This window comes from Bubalus kerabau, chromosome 21 (genome assembly GCF_029407905.1).
Source record: "Bubalus kerabau isolate K-KA32 ecotype Philippines breed swamp buffalo chromosome 21, PCC_UOA_SB_1v2, whole genome shotgun sequence".
Classification (NCBI taxonomy): domain Eukaryota; kingdom Metazoa; phylum Chordata; class Mammalia; order Artiodactyla; family Bovidae; genus Bubalus; species Bubalus kerabau.
The window spans coordinates 59,215,354-59,237,594 of NC_073644.1; the positions used below are offsets into that span (position 1 = coordinate 59,215,354).

Below are 22,241 nucleotides of genomic sequence, written 5' to 3' on the forward strand. Positions count from 1 at the left end.
AGCACTTTCTCATTACCGGGGGGGCATCCTTTCCTACAAGGGAGCCTGAGGCATCAGTGTTGCGAGGGCCTCGGGACTCTGATGTTCCGGCCTCACATTTCTCACAACGGTGGACTCTCGTGTTCACTTGCTGTTGAGGTAGGTGAGGCTCTCCCAGGTTCAGCTGCTCTTTCCAGATTTATTTTTCAGACGAATATCTGTTGGCTCTTACAGAGTTTTCATGGCAGAGCTCTCAAATACATTCCTGCTTCCATCTTCCCTCCTTCCTACAGCATGCCGGACACCAGGTGGGCTTTGTAGCTGTTGGTGGCCTTTCCCATCCACTTGAATTTTGGAATTTATGGGTGTACTTCATCACTTAGTTCTGTTGAAAATGTTCTCAGTGGGTTTCAGTTATGCCATCTAGTTGCTCTGTCCGTTTTTATGGGGGGATTTGGAAAAACCCAGTAACTATGCTGGCGTCACTGCTGTGATCTTCCCAGAATCCCCTTCAGTCTCTATATTTGGATATTAAGTATAAAATTCAGTGAGATGAATTAGTTAAAGACAAATTATATTAAACATTTAAAATCTTACCTGTGTATTATTTGAACTAGATGAAGCATATATGTGAATATATTTTTTCTGGTTCACACTGGTAAGATACCAGTGTGGTTTTGAATTTAAAGGACACATACTTTCTATTTGGGCTTCCCTCTTGGCTCAGTGTTAAAAAGAGTCTGCCTGCAATGCAAGAGACCCAGGTTCGATCCCTGGGTTGGGAAGATCCCCTGGAGAAGGAAATGGCAGCTCACTCCTGTATTCTTGCCTGGGAAATCCCATGGACAGAAAAGCCTGGTGGGCTACAGTCCATGAGGTCGCAAAGAGTCAGATGCGACTGAGTGATTAAACAATGACAAAGGTATTTTGAAGTAATTTGATAGAAGTGTAAAGATTCATGACTAAAAATCAATATGTTAGTTCTTTGGGTAAGAAATAATTTCTTCCTGTCTAATAGGATTGGGAAGTCTGCTCTTTATTAGACCATACAACATATTTTCAAAGTTCTTGACTTTTGTAGCCTCTGTTAGAAAATAATTGAATCATTCTAGTTCAGGAAACTTTTATTGGCTCTTAGGTACTGTTTTAGGCCCTCGAGAGCCCAAATGAATAAGACATGATATTCACCCTCAGGAAATATAGACAGATAAATGCAGTGTGATGCAGCAGTGAGATGGCCGAGGAGACCCGGAAAGTGCTGCAGACACCTGGCCTAGGCTGACGAGACCAGGACCGGCTTCTTGGAGGAGGGGGCGCTGAAGAATGAGTGGAGCATCGTCAGGTGGGGGGTGTGGGTGGGTGGCGGGTGGCAGCTGCAGGGAGGGGAGTGGGGACTGACCCGTGTGCTCAGTGGAGCTGGGGGCCAGCCGAAGACACATGGGCGGTGGGGGGAGGCGAGCCATCTGTGTGTACCTGGCAAGCTCTAAAGCATTCTCTCTCACCTCAGTAGCTTTCAAACTTAAAAAAGAAGTAGCGTTAGAGTCCTTGCCTCAAAAAAAACTTTGTGAAAGCCAGTACCTATATCAGATCTGAGGATACATAGGGGAGAGTATTAATTGAAGGATGGTTTGTGAGCTGGGTTTGGCAGGACCTAGTGATCTGTTGGGCTTCCCTGGTGGCTCAGCTGGTAAACAATCCACACGCAAATGCAGGAGACCCCGGTTCGATTCCTGGGTCAGGAAGATCCCCTAGAGAAGGGAACAGCTACCCACTTCAGTATTCTTGGGCTTCCCTGGTGGCTCAACTGGTAAAGAATCCGCCTGCAATGTGGGAAATCTGGGTTCGATCCCTAGGCTGGGAAGATACCCTTGAGGAGGGCATGGCAACCCACTCCAGTATTCCTGCCCAGAGAATTCCATGGACAGAGGAGCCTGGCGGGCTACAGTCCATGGAGTTGCAAAGAGTCGGACAGGACTGAGTGACTAAGCACAGCACACGTGATTTGTTAGGCAAAGTGGGTAAGGGAGGTTAACTCAGGTTTCTGACTGGTTGATTGACTAGAAGTGGTTCTGCCCGGTGTGAGGGTGAATGTAGGCTCAGGTTTTGCGGGGCTGATGCAGATGCTTTGTGTATGATGCGGGGTGGGGAGAACTCGAGGGAGGATGTGGTGGCGGGTATCCAGGTGGAGGAATTGCCCGGGCCCACCTCGAAGTGGACGAGGTCCCTCAGAGAGAGCAGATGGGCTGAGAGAGACTCAAGATCCCAACCCGAAGGGGAGTAGAGGAAACGTGGAGAGCAGGGGGTGAGAGGAGAACCCGGAGGAATGCGGACTTGCAGACAGGGAGTTGGGCGTTTCCGGATGGGCAGAGCGATCAACTGTGTCAAACGCAGTCAGTGATGACCTTTAGAAGGACTGAGATGTGTGTGTCCGTGAGGTCACTAGTGACCTTTTCCAGAACTGTCCTCCCAGGATGTGTGGGCCAGAAGCTGGATTGCGGTGTGTTCAGGAGTGAATGGGCTTCCCTGGTGGCTCAGACGGTGAAGAATCTGTGTGCAAGGCGGGAGACCCTGGTTTGATTCCTGAGTCAGGAAGATCCCCTGGAGAAGGGAATGGCTACCCACTCCAGTATTCTGGCCTGGAGAATCCCATGGACAGAGGAGTCTGGAGGGCTATAGACCATGGGGTCGCACAGAGTTGGACATGACTGAGCAACTTTAAGTTCACTTAAAGGACTGAATGGGAAGTGTGGAAATAGACATAGCCAAGTGCAGAACACTTTTGAAAAGTTTGCAGGATAAAGGGAGGAGAAAGAGAAAAGCCAGAGGGGAATGCAGTCTTGGAAACAGGTTCCACTGCAGATTAAGGGTACAGAGCCAGGGGAGAGAGGCAGGTTCGTGATCAGGATCGGGGGGAGACGGCCCATGACACTGGGTTCCACGTGGGATGGGAAGACGGCAGATTTTCAAGGCAGAGGGAAGGCAGTTGGCTTTGACCTGGGGGAGGAAAACTTCATTTTCTGAACCTGAGTTTTAAGGGAAGACGCTGTCTCTGTGACATGAAAGTGGACGTGCCGGTGGAGAAGCTGCAGAACTTCCCCAGAAGGTCCAGCCCCGACCTCTAGTGAAGGTGGCCACCGTGACCAGCGGATTTCCAGCACAGACGAAACAGCCTTCCTCTGGAGGAAGATGCCACCTAGGACTTTCATAGCTGGAGAGAAGAACTTAGGGCCTGGCTACAGAAGTGCCCAAAGACAGACTGACTGTCTCGATAGGGGCCAATGCAGCCAGTGACTCGGAGTGGAGCCAGTGCTCATTTATCATCCTGAAAACCCTAGGGCCCTTAAGAAACAGGGAGAATCTCCTCTGCCTGTGCTCTGTGAATGGAACAACAAAGCACATCCATTTACAGCATGGTTTACTGAGTATTTTAAGCCCAGCATTGAGATGGTAGTTTGGCCACCTGATGCGAAGAGCTGACTCATTAGAAAAGACCCTGATGCTGGGAAAGATTGTAGGTAGGAGGAGAAAGGACAACAGAGGATGAGATGGTTGGATGGCATCGCTGACTCAATGGACGTGAGTTTGAGCAAGCGCCGAGAGATGGTGATGGACAGGGAGGCCTGGCGTGCTGCCGCCCATGGGGTCGCAGAGTCGGACACGACTGAGCGACTGAACTGAACTGAGACAACAACTGAGACTCTGTTGCCCAGAGTAAAAAGGTGCCTTTCAAAATCCGACTGCTGGTTGCCAGTGCACCTGGTGGCTGCCTCAAGCGCTGCTGGAGATGCACAACGAGAGCCACAGTTTCATGCCTGCTACACCACACCCATTCTGCAGCTCATGGACCGAGGGAGTAATTGCAACTTGTAAGTCTTCTTATTTAAGAAATGCTTTTTGTGAGGCTGTAGCTGTTATATTTGTCATGTTTGGTGCTTCCTCTGATGGATCTGGGCAGAGTAAATTGAAAACCTCTGAAAAGACTTCACTTTCTAGATGCCTTAGAACTGTGATTCACGAGAAGAGCTCAAAATATCAACCTTCATAGGAGCTGGGAAGAAGTCGACTCCAACCCTCAAGGATGCCTTTGAGGGGTTCTAGACTTCAGTGGAGGAAGGAGCTGTAGATGTGGTGGAAATGCCAGCAGAGCGAGAGTTAGAAATGGAGCCTGAAGATGTGAGCGAGCTGCTGCCTCCTCATGATGAACCTTGCGCGGATGAGGAGCGGTTTCTGCAGATGAAATCTACTGCTGGTGAAAATGTTGGAAGGTTTTTGAAATGACAACAAAGGATTTAAACTGTGACGTATGCTAGGTTGATAAAGCAGCAGCAGAGTTTGGAGAAGATTGCCTTCCAATTTTGAAATAAGTTCTGTGGGTAAAATGCTGTCAAACAGTGTTACCCGGTAGAGAGGGATCGTTAATGACAGGACGAGTCCATCGATGCAGCAAACTGCGTCGTTTTCTTATTTTTAAAAATCGTCACAGTCACCCCAGCTTCAGCAGCCATCACCTTGCTAAGGTCGGTGACCATGAGCATCGAGGCAGACCCTCCACCGTCAAATAGATGACGACTTCCTGAGAGCTCAGGTGATGGTTAACAGGTTTTTGTTTTTTTTTTTGTTTTCAATTCTGTTCAGCAGTAAAGCGTTTTGAATGTGGTAGGTACAGTTTTTAGACATAATGCTGTCACACTTACAGTGCGGCTTAAACATAACGTGCAGGTGCACCAGGGAACTAAGCGGTTCAGTGACTCACTTTATTGTGATGTCACCTGCTTGATCGCGGTGGTCTGGAAGGAGGCCTGTGCATTCAGAGATCTGTCCATTCTTCTTCCACACCTCTCTCTCTTCTTAGTTTGTGTCAAGATGCCTGTTTTTCTTAATCACAGTCACACCTCAGTCCCCTAGCAGCGATCAGCCTTGGTTAAATCACGCTTTCTCTGGGAGTGGATGGGTTTAGGGCAAGGGGTAGGACAAAGACAGAGGAGGGGATTCATGGTCATAAAGCAGGATGCTAGGTTTTCACAGTCTGATGTCAATTGGTTCTCAATCTTTTCACTTATATTTCAGTAAATGTAGTACAGTTGACCCACCAACAGGGGTTTGAGCTGTGCAGGTCCACTTGGAACCTTTTTTTAATGGTAAACACCACAGCACTCCAATCCAGGAGCGGTTGAATTTGTGGATAAGAGGAACCGTGGTTATAGAGAGCTGACTGTAAATTACACGCGGAGCTTTGACTGCTCGGATGGGTGGACGCCCCCAGCCTCCGAGTTTTTCGGGGTCAGCTGTCTCCGCTCTCCACAGCGTGCAGAGCAGCCTTGTTCCCGTCACCCACCCCCACCAAGGCCCGCGCCCGGCTACTCCCACTCATCTCAGGAGCCTCGGTTTGATGACCACTACTTCCGCAAAGGTGCTGAAGGTTTTCAGGCAATGCCGCTGAGTTTGGCAGTCAGCTGGGCCTTCTCAGATGCCCTGGCGCTGGGCTTATGTTTCTGGCCCGGTCCTTACTCTCGTGTACCGGTACAGGGAAGCAGCAGCTGCGCTTGTTAACGCGCTGTGCCTCTATCGGGGCTTCTCCACGTTAGCGCTGCTGGCGTTTGGGCTTGTAGTGCTCTCTTCTGGGGACGGTCCTTGCAGTGCAGCGTGTTTCTTGGCGCCCCGGCCTCCGCCCACCGCACGCCACCAGCGCCCTCTCCAGACTGTGACTCACGAAGATGTGTGCGGACGTTGCCAGTGTCCTTTGGGGCTGTGGGGGGAAACCGCCCCTGGCTGAGATCCACCGCTTTCTATCTAAGCTCCTCAAAGGACCGTTTGCTTTTTCTCGTGTTTCCAGCGCCCAGCAGTGCTTGCTGCGTTATAGTGAGCAAGCCACTGCTTGAAGGTTGATTAATGTCGGGTGGGTTCACCTTTTCCCTCATCTCCCAGCCCTCCATCTCCCGAGTCTGCAGAAGGGACACTGAGAACCTCTTGATGTCTAGAATCAAAGGTCAAGTAGGTACAGGAGGGCCTGAGCTTCCCGCCCCATCCTGACTGCTGACAAGCTGTGAGGCCAGTGTGACGGACAACCTCTTGGCTTCCATTTGTTTTTAGCTTTGAAGTGTGTGTGTGTGTGTGTGTGTGTGGTGGTGGTGGTGTAATGTAATGAAGTTAAATGAGCAACGTGTTTGCAAACATTGATCTCAGTAGGTATTCAGCGCACACTTGTTTGATACTCCTGATTGATTGATTGATTGATTGCATTCATTCCGCCCGTATTGAGCGCGGACGCTGAGAGGGCCCCAGATGAGAACAGTGTAAAGTGTGTTAGTCACGCCTGCACCCCACAGACCCCGGTCCCGAGGAGTTCCTGCTTCAGTGTGGGGGGCACCAGGCTGTTCACTGGGCTGAGCTTTCGTCTAGACCGTGGGCGCCGGGTGCGACAGAGCCCAAGAAGGGACTGGGAAGGCTTTTCTGAAGGGTCGCGTGCCTAGAGGCTTGACATCTGGAAGAAGCGTGGGCAGGAACATCCCATGCATAGAAAGTGGCGCGTGCAGATGTAGGAAGGGCAGTGATCGGGCCAGAGACTGCAGCGTGTGCTGAGACCACTGGTGGGAGAAGAGAGTAGACGCCTAGGTGGCGCTGTGGTAAAGAATCCGACTGTCGATGCAGGAGACGCAGGTTCCATCCCTATGTCGGGAAGATGCCCTGGAGGAGGCATGGCAACCCACTCCAGTGTTCTTGCCTGTAGAATCCCATGGACAGAGGAACCTTATAGGCTGTAGTCCACGGGGTCGCAAAAAGCTGGACATGGCTGAGCACAGGCATGAGAGTCGACATGTGTGAGTCTTTCTGAAATCAGATTCCTCGCCACAGTGACCCAGGAGCAATTAGAGAAGTTTTCTTTCTTCCTTTTCATTTCGTTAGCATTTAGTCTGGTCTTTTCTCTTACACGTCAGTTACCCAGAATCTCATTGTATTTCCATTCTTTCACAAATGTGTTGAGTTTTGTATACAAAATAGAAGCCCTTCAAACACAGTTTCTTTCCTTAAAACAGTTTCTTTCCTTTAGTGATTTAAACTTTTCACATGCGTCTTTAACATATTCATTTGCAATATTGAATAAAATAAGCTGGATATTATTATCTCTGTTTTCCTAGCAAGAGAAACACTGCTTGTTTTTATCTGTTAGCTGTTGACAACAGCTCTCTGAAGTAAGTAGTCTTTCTTTTATTTGGGAGATGGAAGAGTTAATGCTGGAGATGTCGAGTGGTTCATGTAAGGATCTGTCTAATAGAGAAGCAGGAGGAGTAGGGCCCCTGTCTCTAGGGCTCTAGGTCTTGTTACTTGGTCCCTTAGCCCTTTGGGAAGAGTCGCAAGTCATTCCCCTTGTGCTAGTGTTGTGGAAAGTTAGCATATTGATCTAGGAATGTCTTAATATGTTAATGCCATTTGACTGTTACTGTTATTCCAATATTATCCAGTAAGACCTGGCCTGTAGAAATATCTTTAGAAGAAAGTTTCTTTATAAAAAGTGTTTTTATTTAACACATAATTAACTTGTAATTTACATTTTATTTATGTCATATGAAATAAATTATAGTACAGTATAAAACCTTGGCACCTCCCAGGTGGCTCAGTGGTAAAAGAATCCACCTGCCAATGCAGGAGACTCTGGTTTGACCCCTGGGTCAGGAATATTCCGTGGAGGAGGAAATGGCACCCCACTCCAGTGTTCTTGCCTGAAAAATCCCATGGACAGAGGAGCCTGGTGGGCTGTGGTCCGTGGGGGGGTCACACAGAGTCCAACATAACTGAGAGTGTGCGCGTGCGCACACACACAGACACATACTTAAAACCTTAAAACCTTAATAACTAAAATACCTCTATTTTTGGTTTATGCTTATTAATATACTTGTTAATGAAAACACATGAAAGGAAGTGAAATAACATCATCTAATGCTAGACAGCATACTGAAAAGCAGAGACATTACTTTGCCAACAAAGGTCCGTCTAGTCAAGGCTATGGTTTTTCCTCTGGTCATGTATGGATGTGAGAGTTGGACTGTGAAGAAAGCTGAGCACCGAAGAATTGATGCTTTTGAACTGTGGTGTTGGAGAAGACTCTTGAGAGTCCCTTGGACTGCAAGGAGATCCAACCAGTCCATTCTAAAGGAGATCAGTCCTGGGTGTTCTTTGGAAGGAATGATGCTAAAGCTGAAACTCCAGTACTTTGGCCACCTCATGCGAAGAGTTGACTCATTGGAAAAGACTCTGATGCTGGGAGGGATTGCGGGAAGGAGGAGAAGGGGGCGACAGAGGATGAGAAGGCTGGATGGCATCACGGACTCAATGGACGTGAGTTACTCTGGGAGTTGGTGATGGACAGGGAGGCCTGGCGTGCTGCAGTTCATGGGGTCGCAGAGTCGGACACGAATGAGTGACTGAACTGAATGAGTATCTTGTAATTCATACCTAATCACAAAATCCCATTCTATTCAAAAATCAAATATTTAGAGTAAGTATATTGTCTTAATTCCAACTTAAAACAGGATTCTCTGAGGGAAAGCTCATCTTATCTGTTTTCCTAACTGTCAGTGTGCAGTAACAGCAATACGACAGCAGAGGGCACCAAATCTCCATCTCAGTCTTAACACATTTTCTTGGTCGTTAATTTTTTGTTTCCTTCTTCCCTCCTTGTCTTCCTTATTCCCTTCCTTCCTTCCCTTTCCCCAATCCTTAAAATCATTGACATTAAAACCCTACTTTTTAAAATAGCAAATGGTGGGATTTTCCTCCTTAACTGAATTTTTTAAAAGTACATTAAGACATCATTGTGTTTTTATTTGTTGAAACTTTTGTATTCAACATTATGCATCAGATTTCAGAAGTTCTTTTAAAGGTCCTTATTCAATAAAATATTCTATCCATAATCAAGAATAAAATTATTTATTCATTTTTCTTATGAATTTATTCTTAAATAATAAGCTGGTACTCTATACTTAGTTCCTAAAAATTATTTAGAGCATACATTATAAATGATATCTACATAGTTATTTTATAAAATATATTAATATTTTAAAATACATATCTTTTCTTATATTCTATTGTAGGACTCTATATTTGTAGAGGCTTGTGTGTATGTGTGTGTCAGATAACATTTCCTAGTCTTATTAGTATCCTTCGTCTCTGGTTTCAGAGGAGATTCAAAATTAAGAAAAAAATCATCCATTTTTCTTCTTTCCACTTTACCATCAAAATCAGCTGATGTTTAATGCTAACTTCATAAATCAAATTAATGTTTAGGTAGAAATCTGAACTATTTGATATTATAATTATAGGTTGAACTCAGGACCCTTTCAGGAAAAACAATGAATTATTTTACCAGGTAACTTTAAAAATTGTCCCCAAAATCATGACATTAAAAAACAGTTCAGAAATAAGTAAGCTTTTAAATTGGGACCACTGAAGTAAATGGTACAACAGTAAAATTATTGCCAGTGTTTCAATTGTCTCTTGGTCATTGGATAAGATGAAATAAGGCTGGAGTATCAATATGTCATTGGTTTTAGGGGACAAAGTTATCAGGTATTTCAGCAGACATGACTTAACTTGGCATATATTCAAATATATAATAACAGTAAATGCTGTAGAAAGGATAATATCAACATTTTCTTCTCTGCAGATTGTAAGATAACTGGTTTGGTTTTTTGTCTGTTACTGTTTCTGGGGTCTGCTGAGTTATGCTGTGCATGTATGTGTGTGTGCTGAAAAATACCTGAGGTTGAATACAGATTGATCCCGTGATCACAGTCCGGTCACTTTTCTTGGGTTTTCACTTGAGACACAATTTTAGCCACTGCTCTTCATGTGATTGCCACAGGTTCACTGTCAGTGATGACCACACAACCCAATAATTTTTTCTTATTTTTGCATTTCTGTAATATTGTAAGTCAAGTTCCTTGTTTATCTGAAATGACTAAATCTGTATTTTCCCATATACAGAAGACAAAGAACTTACAGTAAAATATCAAATATGTCTGTCTAATTAGCTTTGTTTTGCGTTACCATTGGGTTTTACTTACCAAGACCATTTCATTTGTGTATTTCACATGATTTAGATTTTCTGTTGGCCTTTTTCAAATAAGTTTTAACATTATTGCCTTAAGTACAGAGGCTTTTTTTTTTTTTCCCTCTCAAGCATGTTGTAGAAAATGGGCATTCTGCAAATATTTGCTGAGTTGAATTTAATCTTCTTCCATGATAATGCAAAAATGAGTTTGTGAGCACACATTTCAGATGTTCTTTAATAAAGATGACAGAGCAAACGCACTAATATTCCTGTTAAAGAATTTCTAGGATCAGTTGGCCTGTTCTTGAAATTGTTAAGAATGTAAGATGATTGAATGAGTTAGTTGTCTCTATATGTTGTATATCTTATGATTAAGCCAAAAGGTCCTTGGAGTTTGGTAGATGTTTTTGTTTATTTTTCTTTAGCTAATCTTTTTTTTTTTTTTTTTTTAATTTTATTTTATTTTTAAACTTTACATAACTGTATTAGTTTTGCCAAATATCAAAATGAATCCGCCACAGGTATACATGTGTTCTCCATCCTGAACCCTCCTCCCTCCTCCCTCCCCATTCCATCCCTCTGGGTCGTCCCAGTGCACCAGCCCCAAGCATCCAGTATCGTGCATCGAACCTGGACTGGCAACTCATTTCATACATGATATTTTACATGTTTCAATGCCATTCTCCCTCTTTAGCTAATCTTAGTGTAATATACTGGATATCAGACATGCCAGTGATCAACTCTGCCATCTTCATGCATGTAGCTAATTTTTTTTTAAGAAACTTTTTATTTTGTTATTAGACTATAGCCAATTAACAATGTTGAGATAGTTTCAGGTGAACAGTAAAGGGATTCAGCCACAGATACACACGTATCCATTCTCCCCCAAACTCCAGTCTCATCCAGGCCGCCAGGCAACCTTGAGCTGAGTTCTCTGTGCTATATAGTAAGTCCTTGTTGGTTGTCTATTTTAAATATAGCAGTGTGTGGTGGTGGTGGTTTAGTCACTAAGTTGTGTCCAACTCTTGCGATCTGTGAACTGTAGCCTGCTAGGCTCCTCTGTCCATGGGATTCTCCAGGCAAGAATACTGGAGTGGGTTGCCATGCCCTACTGCAGGGGATCTTCCCAACCCAGGGATCGAACCCAGGTCTCCTGCATTGCAGGCAGATTCTTTACCGACTGAGCTATGAGGGATAGCAATGTGTACATGTAGCTAAAATCTTACCCTCACAACTTCTCTTGTGTCTATATTTTGTTGTAATAAGACTTTGCTAGTCAGTGAAATCCATGGTCAGGTGTTACAGGTCATACGCGGGACTTGGTGATGTTAGAAGTTGTAGTTCATCTGCAGGATGCGGGCTTGAGCCTTTGTCTGCTCTCCTTTCCTCCTGTCTCGCTCTGTTCTCATCTGCTTTCATTGTTTGCCTTCTTTCTCTTTCCCTCTCTTTTTCTGACTGTGGATTGCCATTAGATACAGTTTTTGCTACAATGATACAATCAGTAGGACCAAGAGGTTGATGAGAGGAGTCGCACACAATCAGGCCCAGATACCAGGGTGCCAGATCCCAGATAACCTCTCAGCTGTCTGAGCACACAGGCTGTCTGCTGGCACACCTCCCAGAGAGAGGCGGCACCTGGGCAGGTCCCGGGTGCTGAGAGGGGTGCGTGTGGTTGGCATCAGAGGAGGGAGCTTCAAAGACGACCTTGTGTCCTCATTCAGGCAGCTCTTGCTGCTTCAAGAATTACCGAGCATGCTTGATTTAAAATTTTTTTTTTTTTCCTCTCTGGTAGTAATGGTTTCTCTTTCTCCTAAAATAATTTTGTAGATTTTTTAACTGGAAAGACAGTATTTACTAAAGTACTGTGTTTTACCTAATGTTGTTATTCCCTCAAACCTCGTGCCACATCTGTCTACATAATATTGATATAAAATACATTTTGCTGTGACATAACCGGCCCTAAGGCCCAGCACAGTGCCCAGGTTATAGCAACAGCTTGGTATGTTCTAGCTCTCCTTGTTAATAGTTTTGATATCAGTGATACTTTAGGTATAGTGTTTTTATTATAAATGTATAATTTAACGTCTCATTCAGGCCAGCTAGTGTCAGCAGGTGCACAGCATTAAGCGCAGTGTTTGACGTCACACAGTCAGTGTATGAAAAAACAAATACCAAAGTGGGGCAAGAAATAAGACAGTAACGTATGCGTCTGTCAGCCCAGATCAGATCAGATCAGTTCAGTCGCTCAGTCGTGTCCGACTCTTTGCAACCCCATGAATCGCAGCACGCCAGGCCTCCCTGTCCATCACCAACTCCCGGAGTTCACTCAGACTCACGTCCATGGAGTCCGTGATGCCATCCAGCCATCTCATCCTCTGTCGTCCCCTTCGCCTCCTGCCCCAAGTCCCTCCCAGCATCAGAGTCTTTTCCAATGAGTCAACTCTTCGCATGAGGTGGCCAAAGTACTGGAGTTTCAGCTTCAGCATCATTCCTTCCAAGGAAATCCCAGGACTGATCTCCTTCAGAATGGACTAGTTGGATCTCCTTGCAATCCAAGGGACTCTCAAGAGTCTTCTCCAACACCACAGTTCAAAAGCATCAATTCTTCGGCGCTCAGCCTTCTTCACAGTCCAACTCTCATATCCATACATGACCACAGGAAAAACCATAGCCTTGATTAGACAGACCTTTGTTGGCAAAGTAATGTCTCTGCTTTTGAATATGCTATCTAGGTTGGTCATAACTTTCTGTCTGTCTTCTAATCCTGGTGCGATTGCATATTTCTGTCTCCTCTCATCTGGGTGGCTTCTGTTTCCTTCAAGCTTGTATTCATGACCTGGATCTATTCTTTTCAGCCAACATTGCTGGTAGATGAATAGTTATAAAATTAAATTTGATCATGTTACTCCCCTTATTAAAGTCTTTAGGTAATAGTTCTCATACTTTGGGCTTCCTTGGTGGCTCATAGTCAAGGGTCTGCCTGCAGTGCAGGAGACCCGCGTTTGATCCCTGGATCGGGAAGATCCCCTGGAGAAGGAAGTGGCAACCCCACTCCAGTACTCTTGCCTGGAAAATCCCATGGATGGAGGAGCCTGATGGGCTACAGTCCATGGGGTCGCGAAGAGTCAGACACAACTGAGCGACTTCATTTTCTCTTTCTCTTTTTGTTGTGCTTTACTGTAGAAAGTCATCTTGGGTTTTCATTAGGCAGATTCTGTTCCATTCCAAGAGACACGGATTCAGGTCCGATACCCGGCCCCAGAGCCCGTACTTTAGCAAGCATCCCTGATGTTCTCAGCGAAGCGCTGCTTTAGTGGCTCCTGAGCCTGCACGGGAACGTTCAGAAGCCTCAGTGTGGTCCTGTCTGCTCTCAGCGGGCCACACCTTGCGTTTTTGGCCCTGGTCACCAACACCAGCACCCTCCTGTGCTTCTCCGGCCTTCGTCCCTTCTCGCTTTTCTGCCCTTTGGCGAGGAGCCCCTGACACCCGGGGTGGACTCAGTACTTTGTTTTTCTTATCGCACCTTCCACTGTCCTTTATTTGTAACACCACTCATACTGCATAGTCATGTCATTATTTGTTAGTTATCTTTGTATCCTTAGAGCCTTGCACGAACATAGATGAATGCGGCATAAATGAATGAAATACTGGGATGGAATTCAAAAAATCTTCTTTTTTTTTTTCTTCATATTTTGTGTAGTGGAAATTTATCGTACTACTTATGCACCTTAGGTTCTTAAGCTATAGTATGGAAATGATATTTATTTTCTACCTTCCTTTAAACACCATGTGTTCAGTTCAGAGCAGAGGTTTATACAAAGTGAGCAGAATTAGTGATAATTCTGGAAATAAATTTTGAAAGAACAGCCACTTGAGCTGCTTCTTGAAGGGTGAGCAGAAGTATGGCTTGAGTGGCAGCAGTGAGAATGAGAAAGGGGTGCCATCCTGGCATGAGCCACGCAGAGGCACGAATGCCTTGGCTGTGTGGTTCTGGAAGGCACAGGTGGCTTAATTTGGTTTCAGTGGAAGATTGTAGGGTTCTAGTTAGAGATGAGGAGAAGGCAATGGCACCCCACTCCAGTACTCTTGCCTGGAGAATCCCATGGGCGGAGGAGCCTGGTGGGCTGCAGTCCATGGGTCGCGAAGAGTCGGACTCGACTGAGCGACTTCACTTTCACTTTTCACTTTCATGCATTGGAGAAGGTAATGGCAGCCCACTCCAGTGTTCTTGCCTGGAGAATCCCAGGGATGGGGGAGCCTGGTAGGCTGCCGTTTATGGGGTCGCACAGAGTCAGACACGACTGAAGCAACTTAGCAGCAGCAGCAGTTAGAGATGAAATTGGAGGAGTAGGCAGCCATCTGTTTTGGAGGCTGTTTTGTGCTTTGCAAAGAAGTCTTTGCTTTGCAAAGGTTTTATCCCTGGGTTATAAAATGCTGTTGAAGCCTCTTAAGCATGAAAGGAACGTAGTTAGGTGGGAGGAGGACTGAGATAGAAGAGAGACCATGTAAAGGGGGTTAGTGTGATGCTGTGATAGAAGAGTTGACTAGCAACTTAAAACAGTTTTACAAAGATTTTTATAATGTTTGTTTATTTTGCCAGGTACTCCAGTAGGCGTGGGATTGCACACGATGAGTAAGACATAGTTCCTATAGAGAACAGGAACATGTAAATACATAAAATAGCTAATTATATCAATACAGCCAAGGCGTACAGGTTTGTGATGTGTATCAAAAATGTTATGGGAACTGGGTTCACTGTGGATTAACTTACCCTGGGAGAATTAGGATCTTGATGGAAGAGAAGGGGTTGGAGTGGAGCCAAGAAGAGTATTTTGGGTAAAGAAGGAAGGGGATCAGTGGGTGAGGGAGAGTGGTTATGGTGCTGGAACCTGTCTGTTAAAGCGGGAAAGTCCTTGGCATTGAGTTGTAATGGACCTTGAATGTTGTGCTTAAGGATTTAGCATTTTATCCAAGAACTGTATTTTCTATTTATGAAAATGCATATTGATTATAGACAATGTAAGAAATATATAGAAATAGGAAGAAAATGTAGATCTGATACAATTGCATCACAAAAAGTAATAGGAACATTTTCATGTATGTCTTTCCAGTGTTTCTCACCATGCTCAAATACATACTTGGGCATTAAAGAAATGAAATCAGAATTTTAACTCTGTTATATAGCGTGTGTGTGTGTGTGTGTACGTGTGTGCTCATGTGTAATCTTATCTCACTTAAAATTGGAATATGGGCATTTTGCCATGTGGTTAAATGTGCCAAGGAAGCATGATTTGTCTTGATTACAGTATTTATTGTATGATTATGCTTAAATTATTTATTTCCTTATTGCTAGATTATTTAGGTTGTCTTCAATCTACAATAATGGGCACTGTTTCACCAAACATCTTTGCACATAAATCCTTGTATTTCTGACTATTTAGGATAGGGTTCTAGAAATAAATGTACAGGTCAAGCAGTGTCAAGGGCTCATACGCCCCTATTCCGCTGAAAGGGCTGCTGTTGAAAGTCCTGCCTGCCTGCAGTGTGTGGGTTTGACTTTCATTGTACTCCTGGCTAAGCAATTTTTTGTGTGTTTACTGTTTGTTAATTTTATAAATGGTATCTTGTGGTTTTTTAACTGTTATTTCCTCGACAGCTAGTTTGAGTCAGTTTTCCCTTTTATTCCTTGGCTATTTGTGTCTTTTATTGTGAATTGTCCTTGACCTTTATGATATCTTTCCCTTTTATTTTGGCACTCATGTTTTTATATAGATTGTAACTTTATCAGTCTTATTTGTGGCGCATTTTTATTCCTATTTCTTACTTGCCTTCAATTTTTCTAGTAGTGAATTTGAAATTTAGGTCTGTGTGGCAAGTCCTTTCTCATCTTGAGATCAGATACATTCACCTATATTTTGATTTAGTTTTTTAATTTTGTATTTTTCATTTCTCTTAATAACCCATGATAATGGGGCAGTTTTTTGGCAGGAGACTGACATGATTAGATTTGCTTTTCAGAAGGAAGTGTTGTGGCTCGGCAGAGATTGGATGGGAGTGAGGAGAGACAAAGGGCGGTGAATCCGTTTTGGAAGAGAGAAAAGAAGGGTCTGGATGTGGTGGTGGTGCTGGGGGCGACAGAGGAGAATGGTTCTCCACCTGTGACTTGGGAGGTGCAGCAGGTTTAGTGGGAGGGTGGAGGTTAGGACATATTAAATATAAGGCTCTGTGGGACATCCAGGTAAAAGCAGTGGGAAAAACACGATTGAAACTCCTTCAGGAGCTGGTGTGGCTGATGGTGGAAATTAGGAGCCATTACAAATAGGGGATAGTTCTATTGTGGGAGAAAGAATGAGTGTTCAAGGCCTCTAACTGAGTGGTCAGAATTAGAAGTTTCAGCAAGAAGGTATTCTCTGGGAATCTCTTTTTATACTTTCTCTTTGCAAAATCAACAATGTCAGAAATAATGAGTACAGTCAGTGATATGCAAAGAGATCAATGAGGAGAGGGACAAAAGAGTTTCCATTGGGTTAATCTGCTACTTGCCTTACATTTGGCTAAAAGGGGCAGTAGACTGGGAAAGAAATAGAAGAAGGAACATGGTAAATCAATAGCACTTTTGAAGACTGCAAGTAGGCTTGAACATAGTTCTCTATTGAGGGAAAAGAATCCACAAACGGGGAGAGATTGAAGGTAAAGTAAAACAGGAATTTGGTGCAGCGACTAAAAGGATACTAGTCGTGATGAATGGATTATGCTTTCCGGCTGGAACAGTAGTCGCTTATTCTCAGACGTATAATTTGCATTCAAGTTATTGAAACAATTTTTAACCTGCTCTATGAGTAGAAAGACTCCCTGCTTCAATAATACAATTTCATTTCTTTTAAAAAAACTGACAATTTTATAATTATTTCAGCTTGGTGTTCTTCTAATTTTAAGTTCCTATCTTTTACGTGCTGCTGATTGACACAGCTGCCTTGTTCCTTTTAATGATACAGGTACCAAAAAAAACAGCTTAATAAGCATCTAAATTCCTTCAACTATGTATTGTTCATTAATGAAGGCATGACATGAAATACTTTGAATTATAACCATCTTTTCAAAATATCTGTTACAGGGAAATTTACCTAAATATTCGCATAATTCCCTGATGGTTCAAGCAATAAAGACAAACTTAACAGACCCGGACATACACGTGCTCTTCTTTGATGTGGAAGCGCTGATTATTCAACTCTTGACTGAAGAAGCCTCTAGGCCGAACGCGACGCTTATTTCCCCAGAGAATCTGCAGAAAGCACCTGGCAGTTCAGACAAAGGGGGCTCTTTTCTAACCGGAAAACGAGCAGCAGTCCTGTTCCAACAAGTGAAGGAAACCATCAAAGAGAACATAAAGGAGCACCTCCTGGATGACGAAGACGAGGATGAAGAGGCGGTGCGGCAGAGGCGGGAAGACAGTGACCCCGAGTATCGGGCCAGCAAGTCCAAGCCGCTGACGCTGCTGGAGTATAACCTGACGATGGACACCGCCAAGTTGTTCATGTCCTGCCTCCACGCCTGGGGCTTGAATGAGGTTCTGGACGAAGTGTGCCTCGACCGCCTGGGGATGCTGAAACCCCACTGCACGGTGTCCTTTGGCCTCTTATCGCGAGGGGGTCACATGTCCCTGATGCTTCCGGGTTATAACCAGGCGGCTTGTAAACTGTCCCGTGGGAAAGCCGAAGTGGGAAGGAGGCTGGCGGCCACCGAGGGCGTCGGGAAGGGGACCTACGGCTTGTCCCGGGCCGTCACCACGCAGCATCTCCTGTCTGTCATATCTTTGGCAAACACCTTGATGAGTATGACCAATGCAACTTTTATTGGTGATCATATGAAGAAGGGCCCTACCAGGTGTGACCTTGATAGCTTGATTTTTATCCTTATGATGCAGAAAAAAAAGAAACCTGTTTTCTTTTTATCACATCTTATTACCTTTTATGCGGTGAGGGGGAACTCTACACGCCTTCGCATTTTTGTGTCATCTCAGTGTTTCTCCTTTAAATTTTAACTACAACACGCATGGCTTAAAATATAATCAAACTGTACAGTTCTATCTGTACTCAGACATACTTAGTAGCTATCTTAAAAAAATACTGGAATGAAAGAGTAGGTCAGAGTTCAGCTTTAACAGATAACTTATAGACTATCTTCAGTAAATATCATCTTGGATTATATCTACCTGTAGTTGGCACTGACATTTAATTCAAGATGTACATTTGGTTAAAATGCTTCTCTTTATTGTGACCCATGTGTAATGAATGGTAAGTGTTCAGTGATTGGTTTCAGAAATTTTGTGAAGTATAGTCAGAATTTCTCAATGGGAAAAGAGAAAACAACTTTTTTAAATGCGGAAGAGTATTCTTTTAATATTTCTAGAATACTTAGCCTGAATTAGTATTTCTTATTTTCCAGAAGTCACGAAGACAACTTTTTAAATTCTGGTTTTATTATACTTTATTGAGAGTTGACCACATATAGAATTTTTTTTTTTTAATTTAACAACTACTAACGTGGCACTTCCCTAGTGTCTGGCTCTGTTGTGAGCACTTTACAAGTGGTACTTCCTTAATGCTCTTAACCCTATAAGGTGGGTACTTTTATTATCCTTTTGTTTTCAGATGATAGAGCTGGGACATGGAGGAGAAGTCACTTGTCCAAGGTCACACAAGTAGTAAGTGGTAGAACCAGAATTCAAAAGGGAACAGGCGGCCGTGGAGACCAAGATTTCTTAATGCCTTATTGCCTTTTTCAGACTTTAGGGCTGAATTATTTGAAATTTGTATATATTTTCATTTATTTATTTTAAATTGAAGGATAATTGCTTTACAGTATTGTGTTGGTTTCCGCCAAACATCAACATGAATCAGCCACAGGTACACACATGTCCCCTCGCTCCTGAACCTCCCTCCACCTCCCTCCCCACCCCACCCCTCTAGATTGTTACAGAGCCTTGGTTTGAGTTCCCTGAGTCATACAGCGAATTCCCATTGGCCGACTATTTTACATATGGTAATTATGGAACTCAATATATTGTTCCATAAATTCATTTGAACCAATGATACAGAGTGGGCTGAAATATCAGCATAATAATATTGAAAAATGAAGGGCTAATTATCATATTATCTGTCAGTGGTAGTAGATTAAATATTTCTAAAACTAGTTTAAAGCATAAACTGTAGATGTAAAAGTTTTACTTGCTATTTGCTAATCATTTAATTTCTGTATTAAAATCTGAAATGGAAAATGTTAATAGGTACAAAGCAAAAAAAAAAAAAAACAACGAAAACCCTCTCTTTTTGGTACAGCAAATTGAAAGGTTCTGTATGTATTTCTATTGCAATTCATTTGGAACTAGGAAGCTTAATGTTTTGAATGGCTCTGGAATTATGAAACTATGAATGTGTGTATATACATGTATTTTCTTCTTCTTTTTAAAGGCCACCTAGACCAAGCACCCCAGACCTTCCTAAGGCAAGGGGTTCCCCTCCAACTTCCAGTCATATTGTGCAAGGACAAATTAAACAAGGTAAAATTAAATCTAATTTAAGTAATTGACATGACATTTCAGCTCTAGAAACTGAGGAGGCATAGCTAATGTATAATCATAACATTTTGTTTGTCTCAGATTGTTAAAGAAAGAAAAGTTGTTATATTCCAGATGTAAATATGGATAATTAAGATGTCAGTTAAAAATAAATCAGATTTATTTAGAAATTGATAAATGAACGTATTTCACATAATTTTATTGTACTGTCTTCGGCCTAATTTTTATGCATTAGGGGCACCTTAACTTGACAATGCTAGTGCCTTAATTGTGTGTATCTTGAGTCTATAAGTTATACACCTATTTTTTAACTACATTACAAACGTTTACATTCATATTTCCCTACTATAGCTATTCTTCTGTCCTTTGCCGGTAGCTCATGCATTATAATCCACAATGGAAATTCTTCCTCTTTTTTTTTAATCATTATTAACTTTAACTTTTGTCTGTAGCTTTATTTTTCATTATGGGTTACAAGAAAGATTGAGTTTTTCTTCCTTTATTTTCTTTTATATTTATTTTAAGACTCACAAGTGAGCTCATCAGAGTTGGTGGGTGGGGGGAAGAATCAGTTCTGCTTAGAGAAATTTCCTTTAGGTTAAAGGTTAATGCCGTCTCTCATAGAATGTGGTAGAAGTGAAAAAGTGAGCAAGAGATGGGACTGTGAAGTTTCTGCTTGTAATGGTGACTTTGTAGGATTTTTTTTAAAGTTTTAGAGAGTCAGTGATCGTTCTGCAAGTTAGGTGAACAGGCCTCCAACTTCACATCTGCAACTTTACTCCTCCCTGGAACAAGCCCTCTTGCCTCTTAGCCGACTGTTCGCGCTTACTCTGACACCCTTAAGCGGCGTGTTTGGTTTTTAGCCCTGGGCACTGTGTGCTGGCTTCGCATTATGGAACATAAGCTCCCCAACTCCTTTGCTACTGCAGCCCATTACTTCCAGCCCCACGAGGTCACCCCTCACACTCCCCTTTCTCTCATCAAACCTTTATGCTCATTTCATAATAGTTTATATTGTTCTGTAAGAGTTTTAATTAGACAGCTTTTTATACTTGTGTATGTGCAAAATGCACACAGAAAAGTGCCCAAGACATAAATATGCAGCCCAGTGAGTTTCACAAACCAGACACCCTTGTAACTTCATCCTTGGACAAGAAACAACATTACCAGCACTCCAGAAACCGCCTCCATGCTCCCCCCATCAGTGTACCTTCCTCTTCCAGAGGTAACTACTGTCTTGACTTGTAACGGAATTACTTACTTGCGTTCCATTATGGTTGTACAACCTAAGTTCAAATCCCTAAACACTGTGGTTTAGTTTTGCCTGTGTTTTGAATTTTACATGAATTCAGTCATCATGGAGTTTGTATTCTTCTGTGTTTGGCTACTTTTGTGAGATTTGTCAGTGTTTTTGCATGTGACTATATTTTGTTTATTTTCATTGTTTTATTGCTGGATAGTTTTCTGATGAATGAATAGAACACAACTCTTTCATCCATTTTTTTGGTCAGTAGACATTTGGATTATATCCAGCGTTTGGTTTTGATAAATAATTCTGCTATGAACATTCTTGTATTTGAACCTTAGTAAGTTTGTCTGTTGCATCTGTAACTGTAAGTGGAATTTCTGCATATATTTATCTTCAGCTTTAATTGTAGATAATGCTAACATCTTTTGCTATGAAAGACTAATATGCATCCATCAAACCAGCTAAGGGGGAAAAGATGGAAAATACCGTGTTAGGTTGGGTGTGGATCCATGAAATGAGACCCTCATACGCAGCTGGTGAGCTGCCCTAGTCAGTGCTTAGTATTTCCCGTGTTTTCACGTGAGCCATTTGATGTGGCTGGTGTATCTGGTATATCACTGCTTTTCATTCCTGGTTACTGTTTTTGTGTATTTTAAGAAATTGCCCTGATATTCCTACTCTCATATGAGGATATTCTTCTCTGTTTTCTTTTAGAAACTGTCTTACTTTGCCATTCTCATTTAGATCTACAATCTGCCTAGACTTTAATTTTGTGTATTATGTGAAGCAAGGGGTCCTGTTTTGGTTTTACTTCCATTATGATCCTGAACTTGTGCAGCACGGTTTCCTACAGAGACGGCCCTTCCCACTGCTCGCAGCGCCGTCCTTGTCATAACAAGGTGTGCTTGTATACGTGCTTTGTTCCTGAGCAGTTTGAGCACGTAGGTTTGTTTGTGTATCTTTGTGCCTTAATTACAGTGGCTCCATAATAAGACAATATTTAATAGATCATCTTCTTTCCTGTTCTTCTTAAAGAATATCTTGGCTGTTCTTGTCCCTTTGAATTTCAGTATAAACTTTAGAACCTTTTTATTGTTGTCACAAAGACCTATTTTAACTTCAGTTTTATTGAATTTGTAGATGATTTTATAGGAGAATTATTATCTTAATGGGATTCACTCCTTTAATCCATCAACTCGATACATCTCTATATTTATTTAGGTTTTATTCAGCTATCATAACTCTTGTATATAGTTTTCTATGTAGAGGTCTTATATTTCTTTTGTTAGATTTATTCCTAGGTATTAGATTTTAAAAATATTTTTGTAACTGATAATAAATTTCTTCGTTTTCTGTCCCTCTGATACAGAAATGCAGTTGGTTTTTGT

General features: G+C 42.8%; 1 protein-coding gene across 3 annotated transcripts in view; it reads left to right on the forward strand.

Moving 5' to 3' along the window:
- Positions 1-22,241, forward strand: part of WDR7 (WD repeat domain 7) — a 350,409-nt gene that overhangs the window by 84,017 nt on the left and 244,151 nt on the right. For all 3 annotated transcript variants that reach the window (XM_055559425.1, XM_055559426.1, XM_055559427.1), the window contains exons 15-16: positions 17,142-17,911; positions 19,498-19,586. In XM_055559425.1, coding sequence (XP_055415400.1) covers positions 17,142-17,911; positions 19,498-19,586 — 859 coding nt within the window. The remainder of the gene's footprint in view (positions 1-17,141; positions 17,912-19,497; positions 19,587-22,241) is intronic.